The sequence below is a fragment of the Peromyscus eremicus genome, chromosome 12 (assembly GCF_949786415.1).
Source record: "Peromyscus eremicus chromosome 12, PerEre_H2_v1, whole genome shotgun sequence".
Taxonomy (NCBI): domain Eukaryota; kingdom Metazoa; phylum Chordata; class Mammalia; order Rodentia; family Cricetidae; genus Peromyscus; species Peromyscus eremicus.
Genome location: NC_081428.1, coordinates 77,738,061 through 77,763,159, shown reverse-complemented (window position 1 = coordinate 77,763,159; position 25,099 = coordinate 77,738,061). Strand labels below are relative to the sequence as shown.

The window sequence follows — 25,099 nt, the reverse complement described above, 5'->3', positions numbered from 1 at the left end:
TTTGCTGTAACCCCAGGGAAGAGCTGGAGGTACCAGCCATATCTGTCCAAGTTACCATCTCCCCTGTCTAGGTACCTGTTTAAAATTTTTTTTTGAGACCCTTGCTGGCCTTAAGTCCTCAGAGATCCACCTGCCTCTGCCTCCTGAGTGCTGGGATTAAAGGCGTGCGCCACCACCGCCCGGCCCCAGACTGTTTTATAAAATCACTTTTTATTACTAGTGTGAGTGCATGTGCTGTGTGCATGTTGGCACCTGCAGCTCAGGGCATGTGTGGAGGACAGACCAACTCTGTCTAGGGAATTCTCGTCTTCTACCTTCATGTTGGTTCCGGAGATCAAACTCAGGTTGCCAGGATTGTGGAGCACACACTTTAGCTGCTGAGCTATCCCAGTGGCCCCAAACCTTTTTTTTTTTTTTTTTTAAATGCCTGTCCATGCATTATAATGCTGTCCTGAATAATCATCTCACCTGTCTACCCTACAGTGACCTCATAGCAGTGGATCTCCGTCCCCAGGACTTGAACTTAGGCAACTTTCCTATTGAGTGGCCATGGCCCCAGGGCCCCTGCCAACTGGGATGGGGCTCAGGCTCACCAGGCCACTCTTCTGGTGGTTGTGGCGATCCTGAGATTTATCTTTGGCCAGGCGGTGGTGGTGCACACCTTTAATCTCAGCGCTCAGGAGGCAGAGGCAGAGGGCTCTCAGTGAGTTCAAGGCCAGCCTGGTCTATAAATTGAGTTCCAGGACTCCAGGGCTCTATGGAGAAACACTGTCTCAAAAACAAAACAACAAAAAGATTTATCTTTAACCAAAGGACTCTTGAGGGTTCTGCCTATCTGCTGGAGAGTGATACCTCAGGCTCCCACACTCTTGGGGCACTCTCCTTTCCCCAGGGTCCTGGAGAGGAAGGAACCAAGACTGGAGAGATGGCTCAGTGGTTAAGAGCACAGGCTGCCCCTTCAGAGGACTGGCACCCAGGTCATGTCAGGTGACTCACAATCTGTAACTCCAGTTCCAAGGGGATTTCTCACACCTCTCACCTCTTTGGCACTTGCACACATGTACACAAACTTATACAGACACATGTAATTTAAAAAGAGTGAGAATACCTCAAAAGACATCTCAAGGGAAGACACCCCCCCAAAAAAAACAAAACAAAAACAGATAAAGAATCTGAGGAGGTACAGCCTCAGAGGTGCAGTCAGGGTACTACAGTTTAAAGGATAGAGTTAGTTGAGTTGTGAACAGGTACTTGTTGGGACCAGTGGAACAGCTGGTACTTGGTGTGCATGAGGCTATGGGCAGAGCACTTGCTTGCTAGCATGTACAAGGCATGGGGCCATTTCCAGCACCAAAGTAGATAAGCAATGCACACAATGCAGCGGGCAGTGTAAGTAACGACAGCCCAGGAAACAGAAGGGCCCAGTCTGCAAGCTAGCAGCTCTCTAGTGGTGTGTGTGTGTGCCCTCTAGAGGCAGTGCAGGAAATGACAGGGAACTGCTGGGGATGGAAAGTGTTGATCTTGAGAGCCAGAGAAAGTCCCGAGAGGCTGGGATGACAGTTGGCTAGAAGGGACTTGGAATAGGGTGGGAAGAGCAGAAAGCACATGGATTTGAGAAATCAATTGACTTTATTAAAGTGTGAGGGTGAGACAAAAAGCTGTAGTTAGTTGATCCTGAGGGGAGGGGGTCATGTCTTGGACAAGTACTCCCCTGCCCTTGTGACACCCTCGTCTTCCCCCTGACAAACTTTTGTTATGAGACAGGGTCTCTCCTTGTGACTGGCTGGTCTGAAACTCACTAAACCAGGCTGGCCTAGAATTCATAGAGATCCACCTGCCTCTGCCTCCCGAGTGCTGGAATTAAAGGTGTGCACCACCATGCAGCCAAACTTTTAAATGTTGTCTTTTAATTGTGTGTGTGTGTGTGAATGTGCACATGACTGTAGTGTCCTCAGAGGTTAGAAGAGGGTGTTGGATTTCTTGGAGCTGAGCCCTCTAGTATGGGTGCTAGGAACCTCATTCAGGTTCAATTTTAGCAGCTGAACCATCTTTCCAGACTCAAATCTCTTGAGATCTGAGAGGATTTAGAAGGAAGGAGATGGCTGGGAAAGGATTCCAGTAAATGCTGGGCAGAGCTGTGGGACTGAGCAAGGGGGAGAGAGGTGCATTGTGGGCCGTAGTCCACCCTAGTACTCAGTCTCACTAAAGTTATACCACGTGAGAGGGAAGGAAGCCAGGATATGCACCCACCAAAGCATCTTCTCTCATTGGCTGAGGCTGCTGGCTGGGTGGGAGCAGTTGCTCAGCAGCACTTCTTACTTTGTGTATTGGATAGGGGCTCCACCCGCCAGAAGACCCCAGACAGAATCACAGGTGGGCTATTTTTTCTGAGACGAGCCAAGATTGGGGTAGGGCACTCCAGCATTGCTACACCCTGCCCCCGCAATGGGGTGCTCTTCCTGTCCACCTAGGCAGGCAGTGGGGCATTGGAGTGCTGATTAGGGGCAGAACTCAGGTGCACAGCAGGTAGGAATCCTGGGTAACCAACATGCTTTGGTTGCTTCCATGCAGAGTTTAGAATATGACCAAATGTAAAAACAGCAGTAGCAGCCGCAAACTTTACAATTTATTTTCATTTTATTTTATTTTTATGTGTGTGGGTATATTCTGTGTACACAACGCCTTCAGAGACCAGAAAAGGACGTCAGAACCCCAGGACTGGAGTTACAGAGGGTTGTGAGATGGCTTGTGGATGTTGGGAATGGAACTTCGGTCCTCTGGGAGAGCGTCAGCCCTCTTGGCCACTGAACTGTCTCTCCCTCATGACCTGTCCCCGTCAGTATTTCATGTGGCTCAGGCTGGTCTTGAACTTCTGATTATCTTTTCTCTACTCTCCAAATGCTGGGATTTCTGGGTGTTTTGTTTTGCATCAGTGTGGAGAGGCACAGTATGGTGGCCCATGACTACAAAGACCCAGGAGGATCGACGTAAGCACAAGGCTAGCCTAGTCTACTCAGTGAGTTCCCAGCCAGTGGTACAGGATGGACCTTGTCTCTAAAACCAACAGCATTCCCCTCAGCCCCCCCCAAGAAGATAAGACGATGTAGCGACTTAAGAGATTATGGCTCAGCAGTTAGGAGCATTGACTGCTCTTCCAGAGGACCTGGGTTCCATTCCCAGCATGCATGTGGTGGCTCACAACCATCTGTAATTTCAGTTTCAGAGGATTGAACACCTTTGGCCTCCCTGGACACTGGGCATGCATGTAGTGCACAGACATGCAGGCAAAATACCCACACACATAAATCTAAAATAAACTGGACAACATAATGTTCCTGAAGATTGAAAACCAGCTCTGTATGTTTCAAAAACATTTTCTCACAGCCATGAAACGGGTAAAACAGGAGAAGGCTCAGATGCCAGTTGCAAAAGCATGTTTTACCCTTCCCCAACATGCACCTAAGTAGAGCTCTTCAGCTTATGTGTGCTAGGTGATGCGTATCTTTGCCACTTATCAGCCCAGAAAGGTCACTCAATGAACTCTCATCCACAAAGTGGTTTCCAATCTCAGCAATATCAGCGCATTTGCTTCTCTTACGTATGCCAAGGCCTCCCCAGCCAGCTGGAGGTGTCCTGGTGGCGACACTCCGCAAAGTTGAACAGAAAGAGGGAAAGCCACGGTCTTTGAGTAACTGTCCCTTCTGGAAGCCTGAGGGCCTATTCAACCCCTGGCTGGGCCAGTGGCTCAGACACTTCCCGGGGATCTCAGCACCCTCCTTAATTTGGTGAGCTGTGTGGCGAGCGTGGGCGCGCCCTCACGAGTATCACTACAATACAGAGAAGCAAGCTGGGAAAAGGCGGGCAGAGCTCCTTTTCATAAGTTATGAATGAGAAAGTGTTGTAGAACTCATTGTTAAAACGGCGGAGCCAAAACTCGGGCGCCTGGCCAATCGGAACCCGGAGGCTATTTTGAAATCTTTCCAGCAGCAGCCAATAGGTGTGCAGGAGGCGAAGCTTGGTGTTGGCGCAAGCCAATGAGGCTGGCGCTGTGCCTTGCTTGAGGCCTGGGGCTCGGCCCTTGGGACTGTCAGAGGTTAAAGATGGAGCCCACCAGCGAGAGCTCGCCACGAGGTACGGGGTTGTCCGAGTAGACAGGGCCGGCGACAACCAGGATCTCCTCCCCACTAATCTTCTGTCTCCACCGTGGGAACAAGGGGTGTCTGTCCATGTGAGTAGCTGGTCTGAGGTGGGGGTGTGGTGAGGCTGGGGGTCCTCCCGAGGCAGGGGACTCCAGATGGCATGAAGCCCTCGTTCTGCTCCTCCCAGCAGAAGAATCTGTTAGGACAGAATGCAGAACTCACACTGGAGGAACGGACCAAAGACCAGGTCTGGAACTCCAAGGGCCTCACCTGCTAGGGGTAAATCATCCCTCTTATCGAGAAGGAGCGCCAGCACAGGCCCCGCTCCTTTGTGTTTGAGCCCCCTCGGGTGCTTGCCCTTAAGCTCTCTCCGGGGAGTGTCTCTTGCACCGGATTCAGAATCAAGTTTGGGTGCCCTGAAGTTCCTAAGACCCTGAGGACTGCATCCGAGCTAGAGTCCCTTCCGTGCTCCAAATCTTGGACAGAGGTCCCACCCACCTGCGGTGGTTGAACTTCCAGCCTTGTCCACAGTGCGGGTGATGGACTGCCTGCTGGCTGCGGGCGCTCTGACTAGGTTGCACTACTGTGCTCTGAGAAGCAGTGCAATGATATTGTCAAAGCATCTGGGGCCAGCCTTGCAGACCGCCTCTTCACCTACAGCTCCTTCTTTGCTCTCTTGCCAGGCCTCAGGCCTGCCGCCCTCCCTCCCCCGGCTCATTTTACTCTGTTCTCCATGGAAACTGGATATTCTAGCCAGAACCGTGTCTCTGGGGTCAGAGGCACCCTTGGCCCAGGCAGAGGCCCCGCCCCCACGCAGAGAGACCAACAGGCTCGCTGGACACTCTTTCCCTGTTGCACTACTGTGGGCCCCTGGGGAGCAGTGCAATGAGAAAGGGCATCTGTCAGGCCTGCCCACGTCCACACCACTCAGTCCGCAGCTGAGGAACCTGGGGCGCCCCAGGGTAAGACAGAGCTGGGTGAGACCCCCCATCGGAGAGGATAAGGTGGACACTGGGAATCGTATTCCAAGGCTGGAACCAGTACAAACATGAGACACCAGACTTGGGAAGGCTCTGGTCTCAATCTCTTGGCCCCCAGGTTGATTGGGAGTCCGTGCTAGGTGTGGTGGCTCATGCCTGGAAGCTGAGGCAGGAAGACTGCCTCCGGTGTGAGGCTAGCCTTGTCTATGGTGTAATGCTGTCTCAAGAACCAAAACAAAACAAAACTGGAGTCTCCAGGACCTTGTGGAGAGAAACAGATGTTCAGCTCTCTGGAAGTCCAGGACTCAGCCTTCCCGAATGCCTAAAGATAACCAAGGTGACGAGAGACTATTCTGAGTGGTGTTTGGGAGGAGGCATGAGAAGGCCCTCAAACCAGGGGCATTACCTTGGGTCTTGGGGCTCAGCAGGAATGTACTACCTGGGATGATAGATGGACTTGGAGTAGGAAGCCTGCAGAGGAGGCCTGCCAACCATGCCTGTGCCTGCTGGCTCTTTTACAAGAGGGTATGTCCTGAACAGGGGACACTGAGGGTCTGGCATGTCTGCTTTAAGGAAGCCTTTCTGGGGTGTCCTTGCAGGCTCGCCTTTACCAATGAGACCCAGGGAGAAGCTGGCTGTGGAGGCCCATGCTTTTGAACCTAGCACTGGGAAGGCATGGGTAGGTGGGTCTTTGTGAATTTGAGGACAAGACTGTCTACATAGCAAGTTTCAAGACAGCCAGAGTTACATGGTGAGACTTTGTTTCAATGCCCTCCCCCCTGAGAAAAAGACCTAGTGAGAGTTGGTCAGGCCTGTCTCCTTGAGAGGAGACCCAGGCTGCCAGACTGGCTTTTAGGAGTGCCTTCACGCCTGGCTTGAGAAGGTCAACCACTGCTCTAGCTGTACAAGTCCTGTTTACCCATAGGGGAACTGCTCTGGTACAGATATAGGTCTCAGGCGTGATGGAGGGCTTTGATGGTGAAGCAGCAGCTGGCATCCACTCGCCTTAGTGGCTAGAGTAGATGAGGGCCAGCAGCTCTTGGTGCAGCCGATCCCTCCTGAGATGCCCAGGAATTCTTACTTGTTCATATCTTGGTGTGGGCCTGGACTCAAGGGAGGGCTGGGCCTTGGAGGACAAGAGGCGGGTGAAGACAACTTTCAGAAAGGTAGCAGAGGGGCAAGAAGGGAAGGACAGGAGGACATCAAGACAGAGTGAAGGAGTGGTCATGGGTCCGAGCATGTGTCATACACCTTTAATCCCACCATTCTGGAGGCAGAGACTAGCAGACGTCCAGATCAGCCTGGACTACAGTGGTTTCCTGTATAGCCAGAACTACACAGTGAGACCTTGTCTCAAAAACCAACAACAAGTGGGCTGGAGAGATGGCTCAGAGGTTAAGAGCACTGGCTCTTCTTCCAGAGGTCCTGAGTTCAATCCCCAGCAATCACATGTTGGCTCATAACTATCTGTAATAAGATCTGGTGCCCTCTTCTGGCAGATAGGCAAATATGCAGGCAGAACACTGTATACACAATAAATAAATAAATCTTTAAAAAAAAAAAAACAACAACAAAAGGAGTGGTCGTGGAGGGGAGATCAGGACATGATCTGGAGAGATGTGTGTAATGCTGCAGAGCAGGACAGAAAACTGAGAGGTGCAAAAGCCAAAGCTGAAGCGCTTTGGAGGCAGAATGAAGTCCTTTTGGATATTGCTTCGGTGAACTGGAAGCCAGATTCAATTACCAGGGCAGACTGGTAAGGCAGGGTTGGGAGGGAATGAAAAACTGGGAGAAGGCTGGGTGCTTTGGAGAGGACCACCGCTCAGAAGGAGATCAAAATCCCCAGGGTACCTGGGTACTTCAGTGGCCAGGAGAGTTGGGGAGGAGGAGCACACCAGCGCGCATGCTCGGAGAGGTGGGCATTGTCGCGTGTACTGGCGCTGGCCCCGCCCCCTAACTCCTTAAGCACTCCCTGGGGGTAGACCTGGAGGGGGCCGGGTTGTCTGGAGAACTGGAGTCTGCCCCGCGGCTGTAGGGAAAGAGTGGGTGCGTCCTGTGGTCCCCGCCCCAATGGGCTCCTGTCACCTTTCGGGACCGCAGTTCTAGTCCTGGGTGGGGGGGTTCTCCTTGCCCTAGGAGCCCTGCCCCGACTGCCGCTCCGCCCCCAGGCAGCATCTGCTCACCACCAGCAGTCCCTCTCGATGGAAGTCCTGGACGAGTACGACAACGAATTCCCCCAGAATGTGACCTTCTGCCAGCTCATCTCTGAGGACGACTTCGAGAGGCAAGCAGCGACCTACACCGAGCGCGCGCTGCGCCGTCTCTTCCGTTCCTTGGACCGGAACCCAGCGCTGGCGGAGAGGGTCGTGCGCAAGGGCAAGCAGACTGAGATCGAGCAGCGCGGGCTCCTCTCCTGCCTCTGGGTGCGGGCTGCGGGAGGCCCCCATCTCCACCTGCAGTTTCTTAGGGCGGAGCATTGAGGGTGGGGCTTTGACTGAGGGATGGATGGGGAGGTCCCCTAGCGGGGTGGGGGTGGGGGTGGGGGGCTTGGGGCAGCCAGAAGGGTCTTTCCGAAGCCAAGGATGCCAAGCCTGGGGACAGAGCAGGCAAGCGACTCTCTTCTTGCTTCCCGCCTTTCTACAATCGTTAATGCAGGCAAAGTTTGTCTGCGCTGTCCAGGGAGAACTGAACCAGTGCAACAGCATGGGTGCCCTGGAGATGCATCAGCGCCTGGAGCAGCTGAAGAGGCGCATCAACCGTGTACACCTGTATTCCCAGGGTGAGGTTCGAGTAATGAAGGGGTGAGCCTTGGGAATCTGAGCCCAGGGCGACTGCTTCCCCTCCCATTTCAATTCCCGTCAACATCAGTGTATGTGAAGCTCAGGTTGTTGACATCTTAGGTGCAAGTGCGGTGCCCATCCGCACTCTCCAGGTTGGACTTACCCCTCTCGGATCACGTTTAATGAAGAGCAGGAAGGAGGGCACATCTCCTAGCAAGATGAGCTAATTTAGAGGCTGACTGAGGGGGTCGGGGTGGGGTGCAGACGCCTTTAATCCTGGCCTTAGGATGTGTCTTAACTAAAACAATTTATCTGTTTATTTGAGACAGGGTCTCATTCTGGAGTCCTGCTGGCCTCAAAATCGCAGAGATGTGCCTGCCTCTCCCTTCAAAGAGTGATGGGATTAAAAGTGTGCGCCACCTCACTTGGCTCTAAAACAAAATATTATTGTTGTATGTGTATAGTGTATACACGAGTATGTGTGTAAGGCACACATGTGAAAGTCAGGATAACTTACAGGGGTCAGTTCTTCTTCCACTGTGGGATCTGGAGATTCAATTCAGGTTGTCAGGCTTGCATAGCAAGTGCTCTTACCCAGTGAGCCATCTTGCTGGCCCCTTTATCCTCCTCCTCTTCCTCCTCCCCCCCCCTCCCCTCTCCCTCCTTCTCCTCCTCATCTTTTTTTTTTTTTTTTAATGACAGGGTCTCACTATATACCTCTAGCCAGCCTGGAACTACCTCATTGTGTAGACCAGACTGACCTTAAATTCACAGAGATCCCCCTGGCTGGGACTGAAGACGTGCACCATCACACCTGGCTCTCTTCCCTCACTCTCCACCTTTATATTTGGACACAAGGTCTCTCACTGAATCTGAAGCTCATTGATTTGGGTAGGCTGGCTGGCCAGCGAGCTTCAGACATCTGTCTGCATCCATCCCCAGATGGATCACCGGTGTGTGCTGCCCTGTCCTGTGTTTTCTGTAGGCAATGGGGACCTGAACTCAGATCTTTCTTTTTTTCTTTTTCATCTTTTTTGAGACAAGACTTCATGTGTAACAGTCCTAGCTGTCTTGGAACTCACTCTGTAGACCAGGCTGGTCTCAAACTCAGAGATCTGCTTGTCTCTGCCTCTGGAGTGCTGGGATTAAAGGTGTGTGCCACCACCGCCTGGCTTTGAATTCAGCTCTTTATGCTTGTAATGTAGGAACTTTATCAACAGAGTTGGTTCCTTAGCCCCTCCCCTTTTATTTTTCTATTAACATTTATTTTAAAATTTTTAAGCACTTTATTTAGTGTGTGTGTGTGTATGTGTGTGTGTGTGTGTATGTATGTGTGTGCATGCATGCATGTATTCCATGTACTTGTACAGATACATGTGGAAGCCAGAAGAGGCCATTGGATTCCCTATAGCTGGAGTTACAGGTTGTTGTGAGCCACCTGACATGGGTGCTGGGATCTGAATGCAGGTCTTCAGCAAGAGCAATAAGTGAGTGCTCTTATCCACTGAGCCATCTCTCTAGCCCTTCTATTACATTTATTGTATGTGTGTGCCTCTATCTCCTAAATTCTGGGATTACAGGCATACACCACCACATCCAGCTAATGAACTCTTCTGATGGGCTGTATGAGGTGTGTGTTAATATTCAGATGTACTCTCCAGACCCATTTACTGCCGTCCATAAGACCTAAAAGTGGCCGGGCGGTGGTGGCGCACGCCTTTAATCCCAGCACTCGGGAGGCAGAGCCAGGCGGATCTCTGTGAGTTCGAGGCCAGCCTGGGCTACCAAGTGAGTTCCAGGAAAAGGCGCAAAGCTACACAGAGAAACCCTGTCTCGAAAAACCAAAAAAAAAAAAAAAAAAAAAGACCTAAAAGTGGAGCAGGGCCTGGCTCAGGGTCCTCCCAGGTGTCACTGTCCATCCTTGCAAGACCCCACTATGGGTTTTCTTTTATAAGCAGTACCCTTTTCCGCCCCACATGCCTCTGAGGCTTGGCTGTAGGCTGAGGGCTCACCGTCTGGGGCCTGGCTATCCTTGCTGGTGGTGGCAGACTCCGTCTTCCCCAGTCCTTGCCTGGGGGGCACAGATTAGCCTACAGGGCCTGGTTCACTCCATCACTCCCTTCAAAATTGTACCCTTAAAGTTAGACATCTTGGCATGGATTCTGTCTGCCCTTGTGCAGATAGGGGATATGGCTCTGCCTGTAAGAGGCAAAAGTAAAGCTGTAGAATGCTCTCCTAGCACACGTGAAGTCCTGAGTTTAATCCCCAGCACCACGTAAACTGTGTACATGTAATCCTAGCAACCTGGAGGTTGGAGGCAGGAAGATCACAAATTTAAGGTGATTCTCAGCTGCTGTGACTGGCCAGCCTAGGATACGTAAGACCCTGTTGAAGGAGGGAAGGAGGGGGAGAGGTAGAGAGAGAGCGAGAAATTGATTTTGGATACTTTCTCCAAGGTGTTGGGTAGTTGGTGAGATAATGCCTGCTGGCACCTGTCAGTGGTGGCCCAGGATTTTCTAAAAAGCCTGAAAAGGCTTTCCTTGCTGGAGAGACATCATGAAACCCCTGTGTTGCTGTGTTTGGGTCCTACTGCCCGAGGTGTGCGTACTCACTGCACCATTTGATGAAGGTGCCAAGAGGAGGAGGAGGAAGCGAAAGAAAGATCCTATCCTCTTTCGAGACCAGGCAACCTCCCCGTGCCTGCTGCCAGCTCCGTTACCACCACCGCTGCCGCCAACGCCTGTCACCACCATGGCCTCTGTAGTGGCCACATCACCCTCTGTTTACACTATGCCCAGGGTCTTCGGCCCCTTTCCTACACTGTCTGGCAAGCAGGTCAGTGGGAACATGCTCTACTCTAGTGCTGGGGGTGAATCTTCTCCCGTCCTGTCCAAGCAGTGGTTCTCAGATCTCTGCTGACGGGCTCCTCTCAGACAGACTTTGGGTATGAACTAGCAGCAGGTGGAACAGACGAGGGCTTGGCTGCCCTGGCCGAGGTCCGCAGCGGAGGTGAATGGCACAAAGTTCAACCTCCTGTCCACTTGGGATGTCCCCAAGAATAGGAGGAAAAGCATAGACTTTCTCACATCTTATCCCCATTCCTGCCTTTCTCTGGGGGTGTTATCCCTCCTCCCCTTCCCCGGCAGCCCTCCCTTCTCCCCTTCCCCTCCCTCCTCCCTTTCCCCGGCAGCCCTCCCTCCTCCCCTTCCCCGGCAGCCCTCCCTCCTCCCTTCCCCGGCAGCCCTCCCTCCTCCCTTCCCCGGCAGCCCTCCCTCCTCCCTTCCCCGGCAGCCCTCCCTCCTCCCCTTCCACCGGCAGCCCTCCCTCCTCCCCTCCCCCGGCAGCCCTCCCCTTCCCTGTAGCCCTTGCCTTGGGGATAGGGCTTCCTCAGTTCCCAGACACCATCTTCTCTACTCCTGAAATCATCTCTTGCTTCCTGTGTAGGGATGGCTTTTCTGCGTGGAAAAGTGCAGTTTCCACTCTCTCCTGAGATTTTCTTTATTTCTTGTAGATGGAGAAACTGGATATTTCAAGATCTGAAGTGAAATTAAACTGGAATGGTCTTTCATCAACTTCAAAGAGGTGGACAGGATTTTACGCATCTTGAAGGAAACAAAAAGCATTTGGGGAACATCTTGAGTGCCAGACTTGATGGTTATTTTGTCTCAGCCTCTTAATTCTCACAATTTTGGGTGGTGATTGTGCTTATTTCCATAAGTTTGGACTGTGATGGTACCCTTGGACCTGTGTTATAGATAAGCGTGCTGATGCTGTGGATGGGCCCATCGCCAACATCCGTTTCTCCCTATCTTACAGCCACATGGTCGATCTGACCCCCTTGGTCCTCAACCCTGGAGGCTTCCATTTCTCATATTTGGCAGGAAACAGCGCACACAAGCTGCATTGCCCTGGCTTCCCCTGGTGAGTGTCTGTACCTTTCCCATCCGGACCCCTGGGTTTTGTTCCAGTGCTGGGTTCCTGCCTCTCACAGGCACTGTGACCTGGACCCTGGGCTCTGTTCCAGTGCTGGGGTCCCTGTCTCTCTCACAGTACTGTGACCTGGATACTAGGTTCTGTTCTGGTGCCGTGATAGTGTGCTCAAGGGCAGAAGCTCATGACATTTCTTCCACTTCCAGAACCTCACATGTAATCAGTGTTTGCAGTGGTAGAAGGACACCAATGATTGGCCCAACCCAGGCTCAGCTGAAAGGAAGCAGCTAAGGTGTTGCCTTGGAATCGTATTGCGCTGCAGGGTTCACAAAATATGGATTGTTAAAAATCACTTGTAGAGCCAGAGATGTAGCTTGTAATCACAGCACTTGGGAGGTGGAGGCAGAAGGATCAGAAAGTCAAGGTCATCTCTGCTTATATAGTCAGTGTAAGGCCAGCCTTGGCTACATGAGACCCTGTCTTAAGGAGAGAAAAGTCTCTGTGTTCTGCCTATTCATCCTTTCCTTTCCTAAACTCCTGACAACCAACAGTGTGTGTGTGTGTGTGTGTGTGTGTGTGTGTGTGTGTGTGTGTGTACATGCATGCACTATATTTATGTATTGATGTTGGTCTGTGCACATGTGTATGGAGGCCAGAATGTTTAAGGTCTTCATCACTCTCCATCTTTTGTTGCTTTTATTGATACAGGGCTTCTCAATGAATCTGTAACTTAATAATTTGACTGGGCTGGCTAGTCAGTGAGCTCCAGGCATCCACCTGTCACTGTCCTCCAGCTCTAGTACTATAGGAGAGCACGGTAGTGCCTGGCTTTTTATGTGGGTGCTGGGAATATGAAGTCAGGTCGTCTTGCCTCTGTCTAGCCTTAAATCACCCATCTTTTTCACTGTCTTCATAGTTTTGCCTTTTTTTTTTTTTTTTTTTTTTTGAGGCAGGGTTTCTCTGTGTAACAGTCCTGGCTGTCCTGGAACTCACTCTGTAGCCCAGGCTGGCCTCGAACTCAGAGATCCACCTGCCTCTGCTTCCCAAGTGCTGGGATTAAAGGTGTGTGCCACCACCACCCAGCATCACAATTTTGCCCTTTTGAGGCTGCTATATCTAGTTATCATTTGTATGTATGTATCTGTGTGAATGTATACATACTTATGTATGCACACAAGCCAGAAAAGGATGTAGGGTGTCTTTCTCTGTCACTCCCCGCCTGTTCCTTTGAGGCAGGGTCTCTCCTCCAATCTGGGGCTCCTGTTTTCTTAGCTAAGTGGAAAGGTAGCAAGTCCCAGCAGTCTTGGCTCCCCTCCCAGGCAACCTTGGCGCTCGGGGTTCCACTGAGTCCATGTTTTTAGTTTTGTAAGTCTGGCAAACTGTCTATCAATGTCTTTACATCCCCAGAAGTAATAAATGAGTTCAGATGATTTTTCCTGTATTTTTGCATATTTATTTTGTGTGTGGGGAGGCATATTGTGTGTGGAGGTCAGAGGTCAGTTTTCAAGGAAGCAGTTTTCTCCTTCTACCTGGAGATTGAACTCAGGTCTTCAGGCTTGACCTCCTGAGCCATCTTGTGTCTCCTCCTGCCCATGCCTTTTTTATATGTTGTCCAGGCAGTTCTGGAACTCCTGGACTCAAGTGATCTTTCAGCTTCAATACTCTGGGTATTTTGGAGTACTGGTGTGCGCCACTGCACCGTTCAGGTGATTTACACAAGGGAATCACAGATTCTCACAGAGTTCTCCAGAGTGACTTACAAACAAGCAAACCTTTATGTCTTAGGCTTCTTTATAGCTGAGAGATGTACACCTTCTTCTTCTTCTTCTTCTTCTTCTTCTTCTTCTTCTTCTTCTTCTTCTTCTTCTTTTCCTTCTTCTTCTTCTTCTTCTTCTTCTTCTTCTTCTTCTTTTTAAATGTTTTATTTATTTTTATTTTATGTGCATTGGCTTGCCTGTATGAGGGTGGTGGATCGCTTGGAACTGGAGTTACAGGTAGTTGTGAGCTGCTATGTGGGTGCTGGCAAGGTCTGGAAGAGCAGCCAGTGCTCCCAACCACTGAGCCACCTCTTCAGCCCCATTGAGAGAATGTATTTTATTTATTTATTTTTTAATTTTTTTTTTTTTTTTTCGAGACAGGGTTTCTCCATGTAATTTTGGAGCCTGTCCTAGATCTCGCTCTGTAGACCAGGCTGGCCTCGAACTCACAGAGATCCGCCTGGCTCTGCCTCCTGAGTGCTGGGATTAAAAAAGGTGCGCACCACCATTGCCTGGCTACTTTTGGTTTTTTGAGATAGGGTTTCTCTGTGTAGCTTTGTCTAGCCTGGAACTCACAAGAGATCTGCCTGCCACTGCCTCCCAAGTGCTGGGATTAAAGGAAGTTCCTCTTTTTTTTTTTTTTTTTTTTTTTGAGCTGAGGATCGAACCCAGGGCCTTGAGCTAAATCCCCAACCCGGAAGTGCTTCTTTTTAACTATGGAAGCATTACCAAATTCTTTGTGTGAGCATGGCTGTGTGTGTTGTTGCTGTTGAGAATGGAATCCAGGACTGTGCGTATGGGCCAGTTCTCCACCATTGAGCTGCACTTCAGCCCGAGTCTCGTTTTTAACTCTTTCCTAGCACATGACCCACACATTTAGTCTGATTCAGGGCTGGTATATTAGTTACTTTTCTATTGCCATGATAAAACACCATGACTAAGGCAACTTATAAAAGGAAAGGTTTATTTGGGGCTTCTGGTTCCAGAGGGACAGGAGTCCATCACCATCACGGCAGGGAGAAGGAGCAGGAAGGCCAGCATGGCATGTGGGCAGCAGTGGAGAGCTCAGATCCTCATCTACAAACAGGAAGCAGAGAATACACCGAGAACGGTTGAAGGCTTTTGGAACCCCAAATCCACCCATGTGACACACCTTTTAGTCCTTCCCAAACAGTTCTAACAACTGAGGGTCAAGAATTCAAACACATAAATCTCTAGGCTCATTCATGCCACCACAATTGGCTCTGTGGGTAAAGGTATTTGCGGCCGAGCCTGGATAACCCTGAGTTTGATCCCTGAGAGAGATCATGGTGGAGGGAGAGAACTGATTCCAGCAAGCGTCCTCTGAGCTCCACATGCATGCTGTGGTACACTTGAACTCACTAAATTTTTTAGAGGCTCTGAGAATGGTCAGTGTTAACATGTAGTCATTGGCCGGTTTCTCTGTATAGCCCTGGCTGTCCTGGAACTCACTCTGTAGACCAGGCTGGCCTCAAACTCACAGAGATCCACTCACCTCTGTGCACTGGAGTTAAAGGTGTATACCACTACTGTCTGGCCTAGATTTTTTACAACTATATGTATGTGTATCTCTGTGTGGTTATGTGCTTGTGTGTGCGGATGCCTGAAGAAGCCAGAGGCATCAGATTCCTCTTGAGCTGGGTTGAAATGTGAGTCACCTGACTCAGGTGCCAGGAACAGAACTCAGGTCCACTGTGAGAACAGTCAGTACATGCTCTTAATTGATGAGTAATTTCTCCAGACCTCCTTGGTTTTTCTAACATCTTTTTAGATGGTGGAGTCAAGTCTCTTATCAAATGCAATTTGCAAATATCTTCTCCTTTCTACTTTCCTTTTTTGTTTTTTGTTTTTGTTTTTGAGTCAGGGTTTCACTTTGTAGTGCTAGCTGTCCTGGAACGCACTCTGTAGCCACAAAGATCCACCTGCCTCTGCCTCATGAGTGCTGGGATTAAAGACTATCTTTTCAAGATAGGTCATGAACTATAAAAAGTTCTCAGATTCAGTGAATGGGTGTTTGAGCTTGGTTGACACCTTGGAAACTGCCTCCAAAGCAAAGGTCCTTTGACTTTGAATACAGGGCTTGTGTATGCTAGGTAAGTGACCTACTGCAGAGCCACACCCTAGACCCTTCTTGGCTTCTGAGTCAGGATCTCACCAAGTTCATCAGTCTGACCTTGAACTTGTGACCTTCCTGTCCCAGCCTTGCTAGATGTGGGATTATATACTCCCAGAGAGGGTCCTAGTGAGTCTTACCTTTTTTGTTAGGCTAATCGAGAAAAGACACTTTGTAAAACTTTATGGTAGTATCAGTTAAAAGAGGGAATGTGGCTGAGCTAAGTGGCATACACTTTTAATCCTGGCTCTGGGGCATCAGTGACAGGAAGATCTCTAAGTCTGAAGCCAGCCTGGTCTACATAGTTTCAAGTCAGCCAGGGCAACACAGTGAGACCCTGTCTTAAAACCAAACCAAGGGGCTGGAGAGATGGCTCAGAGGTTAAGAGCACTGATTGCTCTTCAAGAGGTCCTGAGTTCAATTCCCAGCACCCACATGGTGGCTTACAACCATCTGTAATGAGATCTGGCAACCTCTTCTGTGCACATAATAAATAAATAAATCTTAAAAAAAAAAAAACCAAACCAAAATAGTAACCAAAATCCAAACCAAAACAAAAAAAGCACTACTATCACCAACAACAGAAGAAACACAAAGAGAAAATATGAATCCAGGCATGACAACACTTGTCTTTAATTCCAGCACTCATGAGGCTAAGACAGAAATATTGCTAGAAGTTTGTTATCAGCCTGCTCAAGAAAAAAAAGTTCTAGAAATTCAGACCAACCAAGGCTATGAGGGTTATTACATCGAGACCCTGTCTCAAAAAAAGAAAAAAAAATCCAGAAAGAAAAATATGCATTCGTGTTATGGAATATTGTATGGCTATTCAAATTATGCAGAAATGGTCGTATGGTTTTCTGGGAAGATGTGTGAGCAAATGTCTATTCCTCTTAGATGATGTGCTGATGACAGATCAAAGACATGATTCCACCCACATCTAGCTGGGTAAACTGGCGTTTACTGTGGTCCTTTTAGGAGTGAGTGAGGGCAACTCGGGGTTGCATCACTAAAAGGCTAACCCTCATGTGCTGAGGACTCAGGAAAGTGGCACCTGAGATCCTTTCCCAATTTGAGTGTCGGCCCCCCCCCCCCCAACTCACAGAGATCACCTGCCTCTGCCTCTCAAGTGCTGGGATTAAAGGCATACACCACTGACACCCGGCTCCTTACAACTTTTTTTAATTAGTTTTTGGACTTTTCTTGAGTTTTATGAGTTTCTCCAGGAGGAAATGTTTCAATCTAGAGGAAATTGCTACAAACGTATTCACAAAATGATACCCAAGTGGCCTGTTAGGAAGCTATGGGTCTGATCAAAGGGGGTTGAAAGGTTGGTCAGGCAGGTGGCTGATTACATGCACATTCCTGTAACCAAAAGCCAGTCTGGACCACATAGTTTGAGGCCACCCAGTCTCCCAAAAGCAAAACAAAACAGCTATTGGGACATTTTCACTTATTTATTTATTTATTTATTTATTTATTTATTTATTTATTTATTTATTTATTTATAAATTTATTTATTTATTTATCTGGTTTTTTGAGACAGGGTCTCTCTGTGTAACAGCCCTAGCTGTCCTGGATCTTGCTCTGTAGACCAGGCTGGCCTCGAACTCACAGAGATCAGACTGCCTCTGCCTCCCAAGCGCCCGGCCATTTTCACGCCTTTGACTGGCAGCAGGACAGCCCACCGGTAGTTTGCACTGTGTCCTCTAGGTGTCACTTATAGGCAGTTAGATCTGTCACAGTTTCTACAATCACAGAGTGCTATAGCACAACACTGAACAGACTCCATGGGAGAGGTTTCTAGAAGAAATCTTGGGAGACAGCTCACCTGTGACTTTATTACACATACATCTGGCAGCCCTGTGTGCTAGTGTCCATTTCATGGGTATGTGTTGACCATCTCCCATGCAGGACAGCAGCCTGCAGTGAACCCTCCAACACTGATGAGATTCCATCTCCTGTTGTGAAAGCGTCCATCTTCACTCCGCCTGTTCTACTCAAGTTCCAGCCTGTACCCAGACCTGAAGACGATCCAGAGAATGACCCTGGCAGTGCAGAGTCCATCCTTACCAAGAAGAGCGAGTAACCTCTTCCCTACAGACCACGCCCCAGGAATGAATAAATTTCCACAGAGGCGCATTGTAGGCGAATTTCCTTGTGTCTCGGCGGCCGTTCCCAAATAACCTTTCAGAGGCTTATTATTAATTATAAATCTTTGGTTGATAGCTCAGGCTGGTTACTAGCTAACTCTTATATTTTAAATTAACCCGTATTTCTTATCTACCCTCTGCCAAATGGTGGTACCTTCTTTCTTTCTTTTTCTTTCTTTTTTATCTTTTTTAAAGATTTATTATTTATTATGTATACAATGTTTTGCCTGCAGGCCAGAAGAGGGCGCCAGATCTCATTACAAATGGTTGTGAGCCACCATGTGGTTGCTGGGAATTGAACTCAGGACCTCTGAAAGAACAGCCAGTGCTCTTAACTGTTGAGCCATCTCTCCAGCCCCCACCTTCTTTAACACAGCACATTCATCTTGATTATCTCCGTGCCTCTCACGACTCCTGAGACTCCACCCTTCTTCCACACAGCCTCATCTATCTGTCCTGACTATATTTCCTGCCTAGCTAATGACCAGTCAGCTCTTTTATTTTTTTTATTTTTTTTTTATTTTTTGGTTTTTCGAGACAGGGTTTCTCTGTGTAGCTTTGCGCCTTTCCTGGAACTCACTAGGTAGCCCAGGCTGGCCTCGAACTCACAGAGATCCCCCTGGCTCTGCCTCCCGAGTGCTGGGATTAAAGGCGTGCGCCACCACCGCCCGGCCAGTCAGCTCTTTTATTAAACCAATCAGAAGGCACCTTGGCAAAGACACATCTTCACAGCGTACAGAGAGATTATTCCATAACAGTGCATCCTGGTGCGGAGCTCCCTGGGGCTTGTCCAGCCTCTCTGTACTTCTATCTAAAACAAATAGGGTACAGCCAACTTGAACTCCCTGCCTAAGGCTGCATAGAATATGTACAGTATGTTTAGCCAGTGGTGGTGCACGCCTTTAATCCCAGCACTTGGGAGGCAGAGGCCATGTGATGGCCCCTTACTTGCACTCTGACAAGCAATTCCATTATGTGCACTTTGAGTGAATGGGGTGGGGAATATTGTTCTTCCCTTCAGTGACTGACCCCATTGATTTGGGTTTCTCTCTCCTTGCAAGTGAATTATATTTTCCTTGTATGTATTCTCTAAACACAAGCCTACTTTGGTGGGTGTTTTTGCCTGGAAGAGAGTGAGTGGGTCTGTCAGTTTCCAGCTTGGTACTTCTCTGAGTTTCAAAAATTCTCATTGTCACCTCACATGCAGGCCTTAGAACCTGTTCTCCATGCGAGATGTCAGTCATTACTGGACATTAGGATATACTTACTGAGTCATGGTTGATACCCACACTTTGCTTGGGACTGTAGATTAAAAAAATCAGAACATAGGCAAAATTACTACATAATTACAAATTGTGATAAACTATGGGAGAGATATAAGGGTGGTCAAGGAAGCTTCTCTCTTTTTCTTTTCTTTTTTGAGACAAGGTCTCACTGTATATTCCTGATTGGCCGTAACTCACTACATAGCCCAGGCTGACTTTGAACTCACAGAGATCCACCTGCCTCTGCCTCCCGAGTGCTGGGATTAAAGGTGTGCGCCACCATGCTGGGCTAAAAGATCTTCTGAAGTGAGATTTATTTGGAAACCGGAAGCCATGACATGAGCAGAGGCACAAGGGACTGTCTTTGGGCGATTGGTGGATGGTGGTTCTTGTTAATCCCACCGAATGAGAGTAAAGACCATTACCCAAGTTTTTTGGTTGAATAAGATTTATTTCCTGTCAGACACCATTAACTCCCTAAAGCAGGGTTTGAGAGAATAGTCCTAAACATTGAGGAATGGTTTATTCATAGTCCCCAAAACTGCAAGCCTAGTGAGTTTCCAATGGTTTCTTATCAGGGTAGTGAATAAGAAAAAGAAAAAAAAGGAAAGGAACATGACTGCTCCTAGTTATGGTGGAGGAGAAAGTTTATTGTAGATAAAAGGGAGAGCATAGCCAGAGGCAGAGACACCTAGAGGGTCCATAGTGGACATGACCCTGAACCATACAAGAAGGGGAGGAGGAGAGGGGAACCAGGTGCAGCAGCCAGGAGGCTCAAAGAGAGCAGATGACCAGGTAACCAAAATGGTTGGACTATATAGGGAAGGGCAGCCCAGCCCCTGGGCTGGAGAAGTTTGGGGTAGGGGACAGGGAGGGCATGCTAGTCAGGAGGCCCCTGTGACTGAGGGATTCAGGGAAAACCTGGTGGCCGGCATCCACTTTGATATGTTAAATAGGCACCTCAGCTGTGTGTCCCAAGTCTGAGACCTAACAGTTGGAGGTCAGGATATAGGGTGTGGAGCACATCCTTTAGCATGAAAGTGGAGATTTGCTACAGAGGACAGGGAAATTGAGAACTCTTTGATCAGACACATAGACAAGAACTCGACATGTAGTTTGCTTTGGGAGTCAGCATATAAGCGGTGTTTAAAACCACAAGCTTGGGGGCTGGAGAGACGGCTCAGCAGTTAAGAGCCCTGGATGCTCTCCCAAAGGGCCAGGTTCAATTCCCATCACCCATAGGAGATCTGACACCCTCACACAGACATACATGCCTGCAAAACAGCAATGCACATAAAAAATAAATAAACACCACAAGCTTAGGCTGGAGAGATGGCTTCCTGCCTTCGCAGGTAAAAGTACTCGCTGCACAAGGCTGCAAGGAGAACCAACTTCTGAGTCTTGTCCTTTGAGCTCCACACACGTGCCATGGCACATAATTGACCACACTTACTTCAAAAGGGAAATTTAGGCGTTTGTGCTTACTATACCCCTTAGTCCTCTGTATCCTTAGGCAAAAACAATCCAGAACAAGGACCTGGCCCCCAGGGAACGATCTAGCAGAGGAGATATATGGGACTGGACCCGAGGGCTTTATCACCTGCCACCTGATGGGCTTGAAGGACTTAGGGGCCGAAGGAGAGCAAAGAAAAGGAGGTTCGTAAACTGTGGGGTGGACACACCTTCGCAGGCGCTGGTCCAGGAGAAAAGGCAAGAGGCTTTAGATACAAGGGAGGGCAGGTCTGAGCAGATCTGGCTGGCATAGCATGAGCTGGGCAAGTAACCAAGCAGTGCACAGAGACGTCTCTGAGAAGTCGAAACGCAGTTTGGCGAGAGACAGGAAAAGTAGATTCTACTCAGCCAGCAAACCTCAGCCTCGCAGGGTGGCCGCGCCCAGCACGCACTCTGGGTACTTGGAAACCACAGTTCCCAGAATGCCTTATTCCAACTTCCGGGACGGGTGAGCCGAACTCCGGAAGTAGTCGAGAAAGCGGAGGCGCCGGAGTCTCATCGTCTGCTGGTGTCGCCTTGGGTTTGTGGCCGCCATGGGGAAGCGACAGCACCAGAAGGACAAGATGTAAGTTGGGCCGCACCTTTCGTCTCAGCTCATCGCCATCCTGAAGGTCATCTCCTCCCGAAAGCCTCAGTTCTTGCAGGCGCGATACCGTCCTCGCGCGGCCTCCGCCGCCAGCGGACTAGTTCCCTTCTGCGGTTTGCCCCTACCTCCTCTCTTTCTGCCCCTGCCTGGGTTGTCTGCCCCGCGTAGACAGGCCCACTTCGTCCTAGCTCTCGCCTGTTAGCCTTCACACGGGCGACAGTTTAAGACTAGCGGGCCATGCTCCATGTTCCTCTCCATTTTCTGCGCTTGTCTCTCGAAACTGGAGTAGTCCGATGTGTGTCCTCACCCCAAAGTGCTTGCAAGGATGCCTTTCACTTCTGTATTGTCAAATCTAGTGAAGCCAGCCCTTAGTGGGATCTTAGATACGCCTTGTTTTTATCTGCGTCAATGACCTCTCTTTTCTCGTTCCTCTTTGCTGGATTTTCTTCCCTTGTCCTAGACTTCATGGGTATCCCCTTCATTTCTGGTTCTCAGTGGGTGACCTGGTCTAGTAGTGGATCTCTACTGCACTTAAGTCGACTCAGTAGCGCTCTCAGAATTAGTATGCCTGAAAGGGAACTCTTGATAATTTTCACACCTTAAGCCTGCTCTATTCCCATCCTATCCCAGTGGTTACATAGTAAGTCCCTAATTTACCATACATAGACGGAAGACAATTCTCAGCCTTACACATCAGTAGAAACATGCACACAGCAATCAGAACTATGTTAGGTCATGTCTGGTTCCTGCTCAAAACCCTCCAGCGACTTCCCACCACACTTAGGGCAAATACAGAGTACTTTCTGTGACTTAGCCCATGCCCTTGCTTCTCTGTCTGCTGCCACACACCTCATTACCTAGCCTTTTGGGGACACATTCAGCTTTTCCTTCCCCAGCCTCAGTAAGTGCTGTCCTGTAAAGGGCTAGCCTAGCTCTTTCTCATTGTCAGATCTTCTATGAATCCAGTTCGTCTCCTTATCTTTCTGTCTGTTGTGCTTGTCATTAGGTGTCTGACACTCTGCAGAAGTTTCATGGACACTTGTCAAGGGAGTGGCAATTCTGTCATGATATTTCTACAGCCTCTGTCCTTTCCATGAAGGGAACTAGTAACACACTCTGTCTTCCTTAGGTACATCACCTGTGCTGAGTACACTCACTTCTATGGTGGCAGGAAGCCAGGTAAGGATGCTGGTGTTTCTGAGGAATGCATGTAGTGATCTGGAACAATGGATAAGAACCAGAGCACTGACATTACAGTGTATGACTGGACTGAGTGCAGAGTCCACAAAAGAGTACATATACTGAACATAGTAGAGTATCCTTACCTCTTAGTGGAGTGTTTTAAAAAAATGTAATTTAAAATGGCTTTTTCTTTAGGAAGTGCTATAAACTTTTTCTTTAGAGGAGGAAAACAGGAATGATAGTACCCAAAGTTGCCAAGGCTGTAGGAAAAAGGACATAGTCATATTTTTTTTTAATTTATTTTATGTGCATTGGTGTTTTGCCTGCATGTATGTCTGTGTGAGGGTGTCAGATCCCCTGGAACTGGAGTTACAGATAGTTGTGAGCTGCCATGTGAGTACTGGGAATTGAATCCAGGACCTCTGGAAGAATAGCCAGTGCTCTTAACCACTGAGCCATCTCTCCAGCCCCCATTTTTTTTTTTTTTTTTTTAATTTGGTTTTTCGAGATAAGGTTTCTCTGTGTAGCTTTGCGCCTGTCCTGGATCTCGCTCTGTAGTCTAGGATGGCCTCGAACTCACAGAGATCCGCCTGGCTCTGCCTCCCGAGTGCTGGGATTAAAGGCGTACACCACCACCGCCTGGCATATTTTTTTTTTAAAACAGTCTTATTATGTAGCTCAGTCTGGCCTTGAACTCAAGATCCTTCTGTTTCTACCTCACTAGTGCTGGGATTATAGGCATGAGCCACTTGCCCAGTCACAGTCACAGTTGTAATGTTAATAAAGAATATATGCTTTAAAAAAACTCAGCCAGGCTGGGTGTGGTGGCGCAAGCCTTTAATCCCAGCACTCAGGACGCAGAGACAGGCAGATCTCTGTGAGTTGGAGGCCAGCCTGGTCTACAGAGTGAGTTCCAGGACAGCTAGGGCTGTTACACAGAGAAACCCTGTCTTGAAAAACATATATATATATGTATATGTATACATATATTTATTATATATTTTATTTATCTTATATTTTATTTATTTATTTATAATAAAATAAAATTTAAAAAGTTCTGTGATGGGGCCGGGTGGTGGCGGTGGTGCACGTCTTTAATCCCAGCACTCGGGAGGCAGAGCCAGGCGGATCTCTGTGAGTTCAAGGCCAGCCTGGTCTACAGAGCAAGATCCAGGACAGGCACCAAAACTATACAGAGAAACCCTGTCTTGAAACAAACAGACAAACAAACAAACAAACAAAAAGTTCTGTGATAGGGCTGGAGAGGTGGCTCAGTGGTTAAGAGCACCTACTGCTCTTCCAAACGAGCCAGGTTCAATCCCAAGTACCCATATGGCAGCTTGCAACTGTAACTCCAGTTCCAGGGGATTCGACACCCTCACACAGACATATGTACCTATAAAACACCAACATACATAAAATAAAAATAAATCATTTAAAAAATATTATGCATTAAAAAAATTCTTCAAATTGTTCAGCCCATTTGAAGACACCTGCTTTTGAGCCTGCTGCCTTGTGCATGCTAGGCAAATGCTTTACGACTGAGGTATGTCTCCAGTCCAGGAATGTGTGTTTTTTTCTTCTTATCTCTAAATTTCAAAATGCTGGAGATCAAATCCAGGGCCTTGCATATGCCAAGCAAATGCTCCACCACTGAGTACACCTACAGTCACTCTTAAGTGTTTTTTTGAAAAATGTAGAATTTTATTGTTGTGTATATGATGTAAGTGCAGGTGTAAGTATACTTTGGTACACAGGTGGAAGTCAGAGGACAACTTTATGGACTTGGTTGTCTTGGAACCTGCTTGTGGGTTCCAGGAATTGAACTCAGGCAGTCAGACTTACATGGCAAGAGCCTTTACCCACTGAGCCAGCTTGCTGGCCCTCTGACTCGTTTTGTTTTGCTTTGTAGCTTAGGCTAACCTGTACTGTGTAGCCCAGGTAAACCTTTAACTTGACTCTTGTATGTCAGCTTCGTGAGTGCTTGGATTACTTAGAGGCGTGGGAACCACTTGTGGTTCATGTTTTCCTTTTTTTTTTCCTCCGGAGCTGAGGACCGAACCCAGGGCCTTGAGCTTGCTAGGCAAGCGCTCTGAGCTAAATCCCCACCCCCCATGTTTTCCTTTTTAAAGATTCACTTATTTTATGTTTATGAGTGTTATGTTTGCACGTACATGTGCACCATGTTTGTGTCTGGTGTCCCTGGAGGCCAGAAGAGGCACTGCATCCCTGGAGCAGCTCAGTGATGCACCTAAGCATATAGCATATATAAGGCCCTGGGTTTGATGTCCAGCAACACACAACATGTGTACTTTTACCTCTTAAAACAACAGCAACAAAAAATTTAATCCATGGTAATGTAGTTTTAGTGATAGGTACACAGAGATGAAATATTTTCCAAATAAGTTTTCTGGTTTTTATTTTATTTAAACAGATATCACACAGACAAGTTTTCGCCGCTTACCTTTTGACCACTGTAGGTAAGACTTTTACAAGGCTTCTGTTTTCTTTTGATTCTCATTTCTCCAAATGTGTGTGTGTGTTTTAAGATAGGGTCTTTCAACTCTATAGCTTGGGCTGGTCTTGAACTCCTAATTCTCCTGTTTCTACCTCCCAAGTATTAGAATTTATAGGCTACCTTACTTGCATCTGGAGTATTTTTGCACTGACTTTTGCATAGA

The 25,099-nt window shown here is 48.5% G+C and overlaps 2 protein-coding genes across 3 annotated transcripts in view; both read left to right on the top strand.

Annotated features, from left to right (window-relative positions):
- Window positions 1-7,034: 7,034 nt before the first annotated feature.
- LOC131922510 (uncharacterized) lies at window positions 7,035-17,862 on the top strand. Of its 2 annotated transcripts, none has more exons than XM_059277317.1 (7): window positions 7,035-7,165; window positions 7,288-7,542; window positions 7,775-7,898; window positions 10,529-10,734; window positions 11,411-11,481; window positions 11,716-11,820; window positions 17,635-17,862. In XM_059277317.1, the coding sequence occupies exons 2-7, from the start codon at window positions 7,321-7,323 to the stop codon at window positions 17,807-17,809; spliced, it is 903 nt and encodes a 300-aa protein (XP_059133300.1). In that variant the 5' UTR covers window positions 7,035-7,165; window positions 7,288-7,320; the 3' UTR covers window positions 17,810-17,862. The 2 variants fall into 2 exon arrangements, with proteins under 2 accessions (XP_059133300.1, XP_059133301.1); XM_059277318.1 differs by having other exon boundaries at window positions 7,040-7,165; window positions 7,312-7,542.
- Window positions 17,863-21,106: 3,244 nt separating this feature from the next.
- The window catches only part of Ppil2 (peptidylprolyl isomerase like 2), a 28,816-nt gene continuing 24,823 nt past the window's right edge, over window positions 21,107-25,099 (top strand). Inside the window, exons 1-3 of the mRNA XM_059276980.1 lie at window positions 21,107-21,215; window positions 22,366-22,415; window positions 24,853-24,898. Of these exons, the coding sequence (XP_059132963.1) occupies window positions 21,184-21,215; window positions 22,366-22,415; window positions 24,853-24,898 (128 nt within the window). The 5' untranslated portion in view covers window positions 21,107-21,183. The remainder of the gene's footprint in view (window positions 21,216-22,365; window positions 22,416-24,852; window positions 24,899-25,099) is intronic.

Bases quoted from the DNA above. Each gene is read 5' to 3' on its own strand.
- LOC131922510 (XM_059277317.1), top strand. From the start codon at position 7,321: ATGGAAGTCCTGGACGAGTACGACAACGAATTCCCCCAGAATGTGACC. The intron at 7,899-10,528 runs GTGAGGTTCGAG...CATTTGATGAAG, and splicing joins TGTACACCTGTATTCCCAGG to GTGCCAAGAGGAGGAGGAGG. The intron at 11,482-11,715 runs GTGGACAGGATT...CCTATCTTACAG, and splicing joins CTTTCATCAACTTCAAAGAG to CCACATGGTCGATCTGACCC.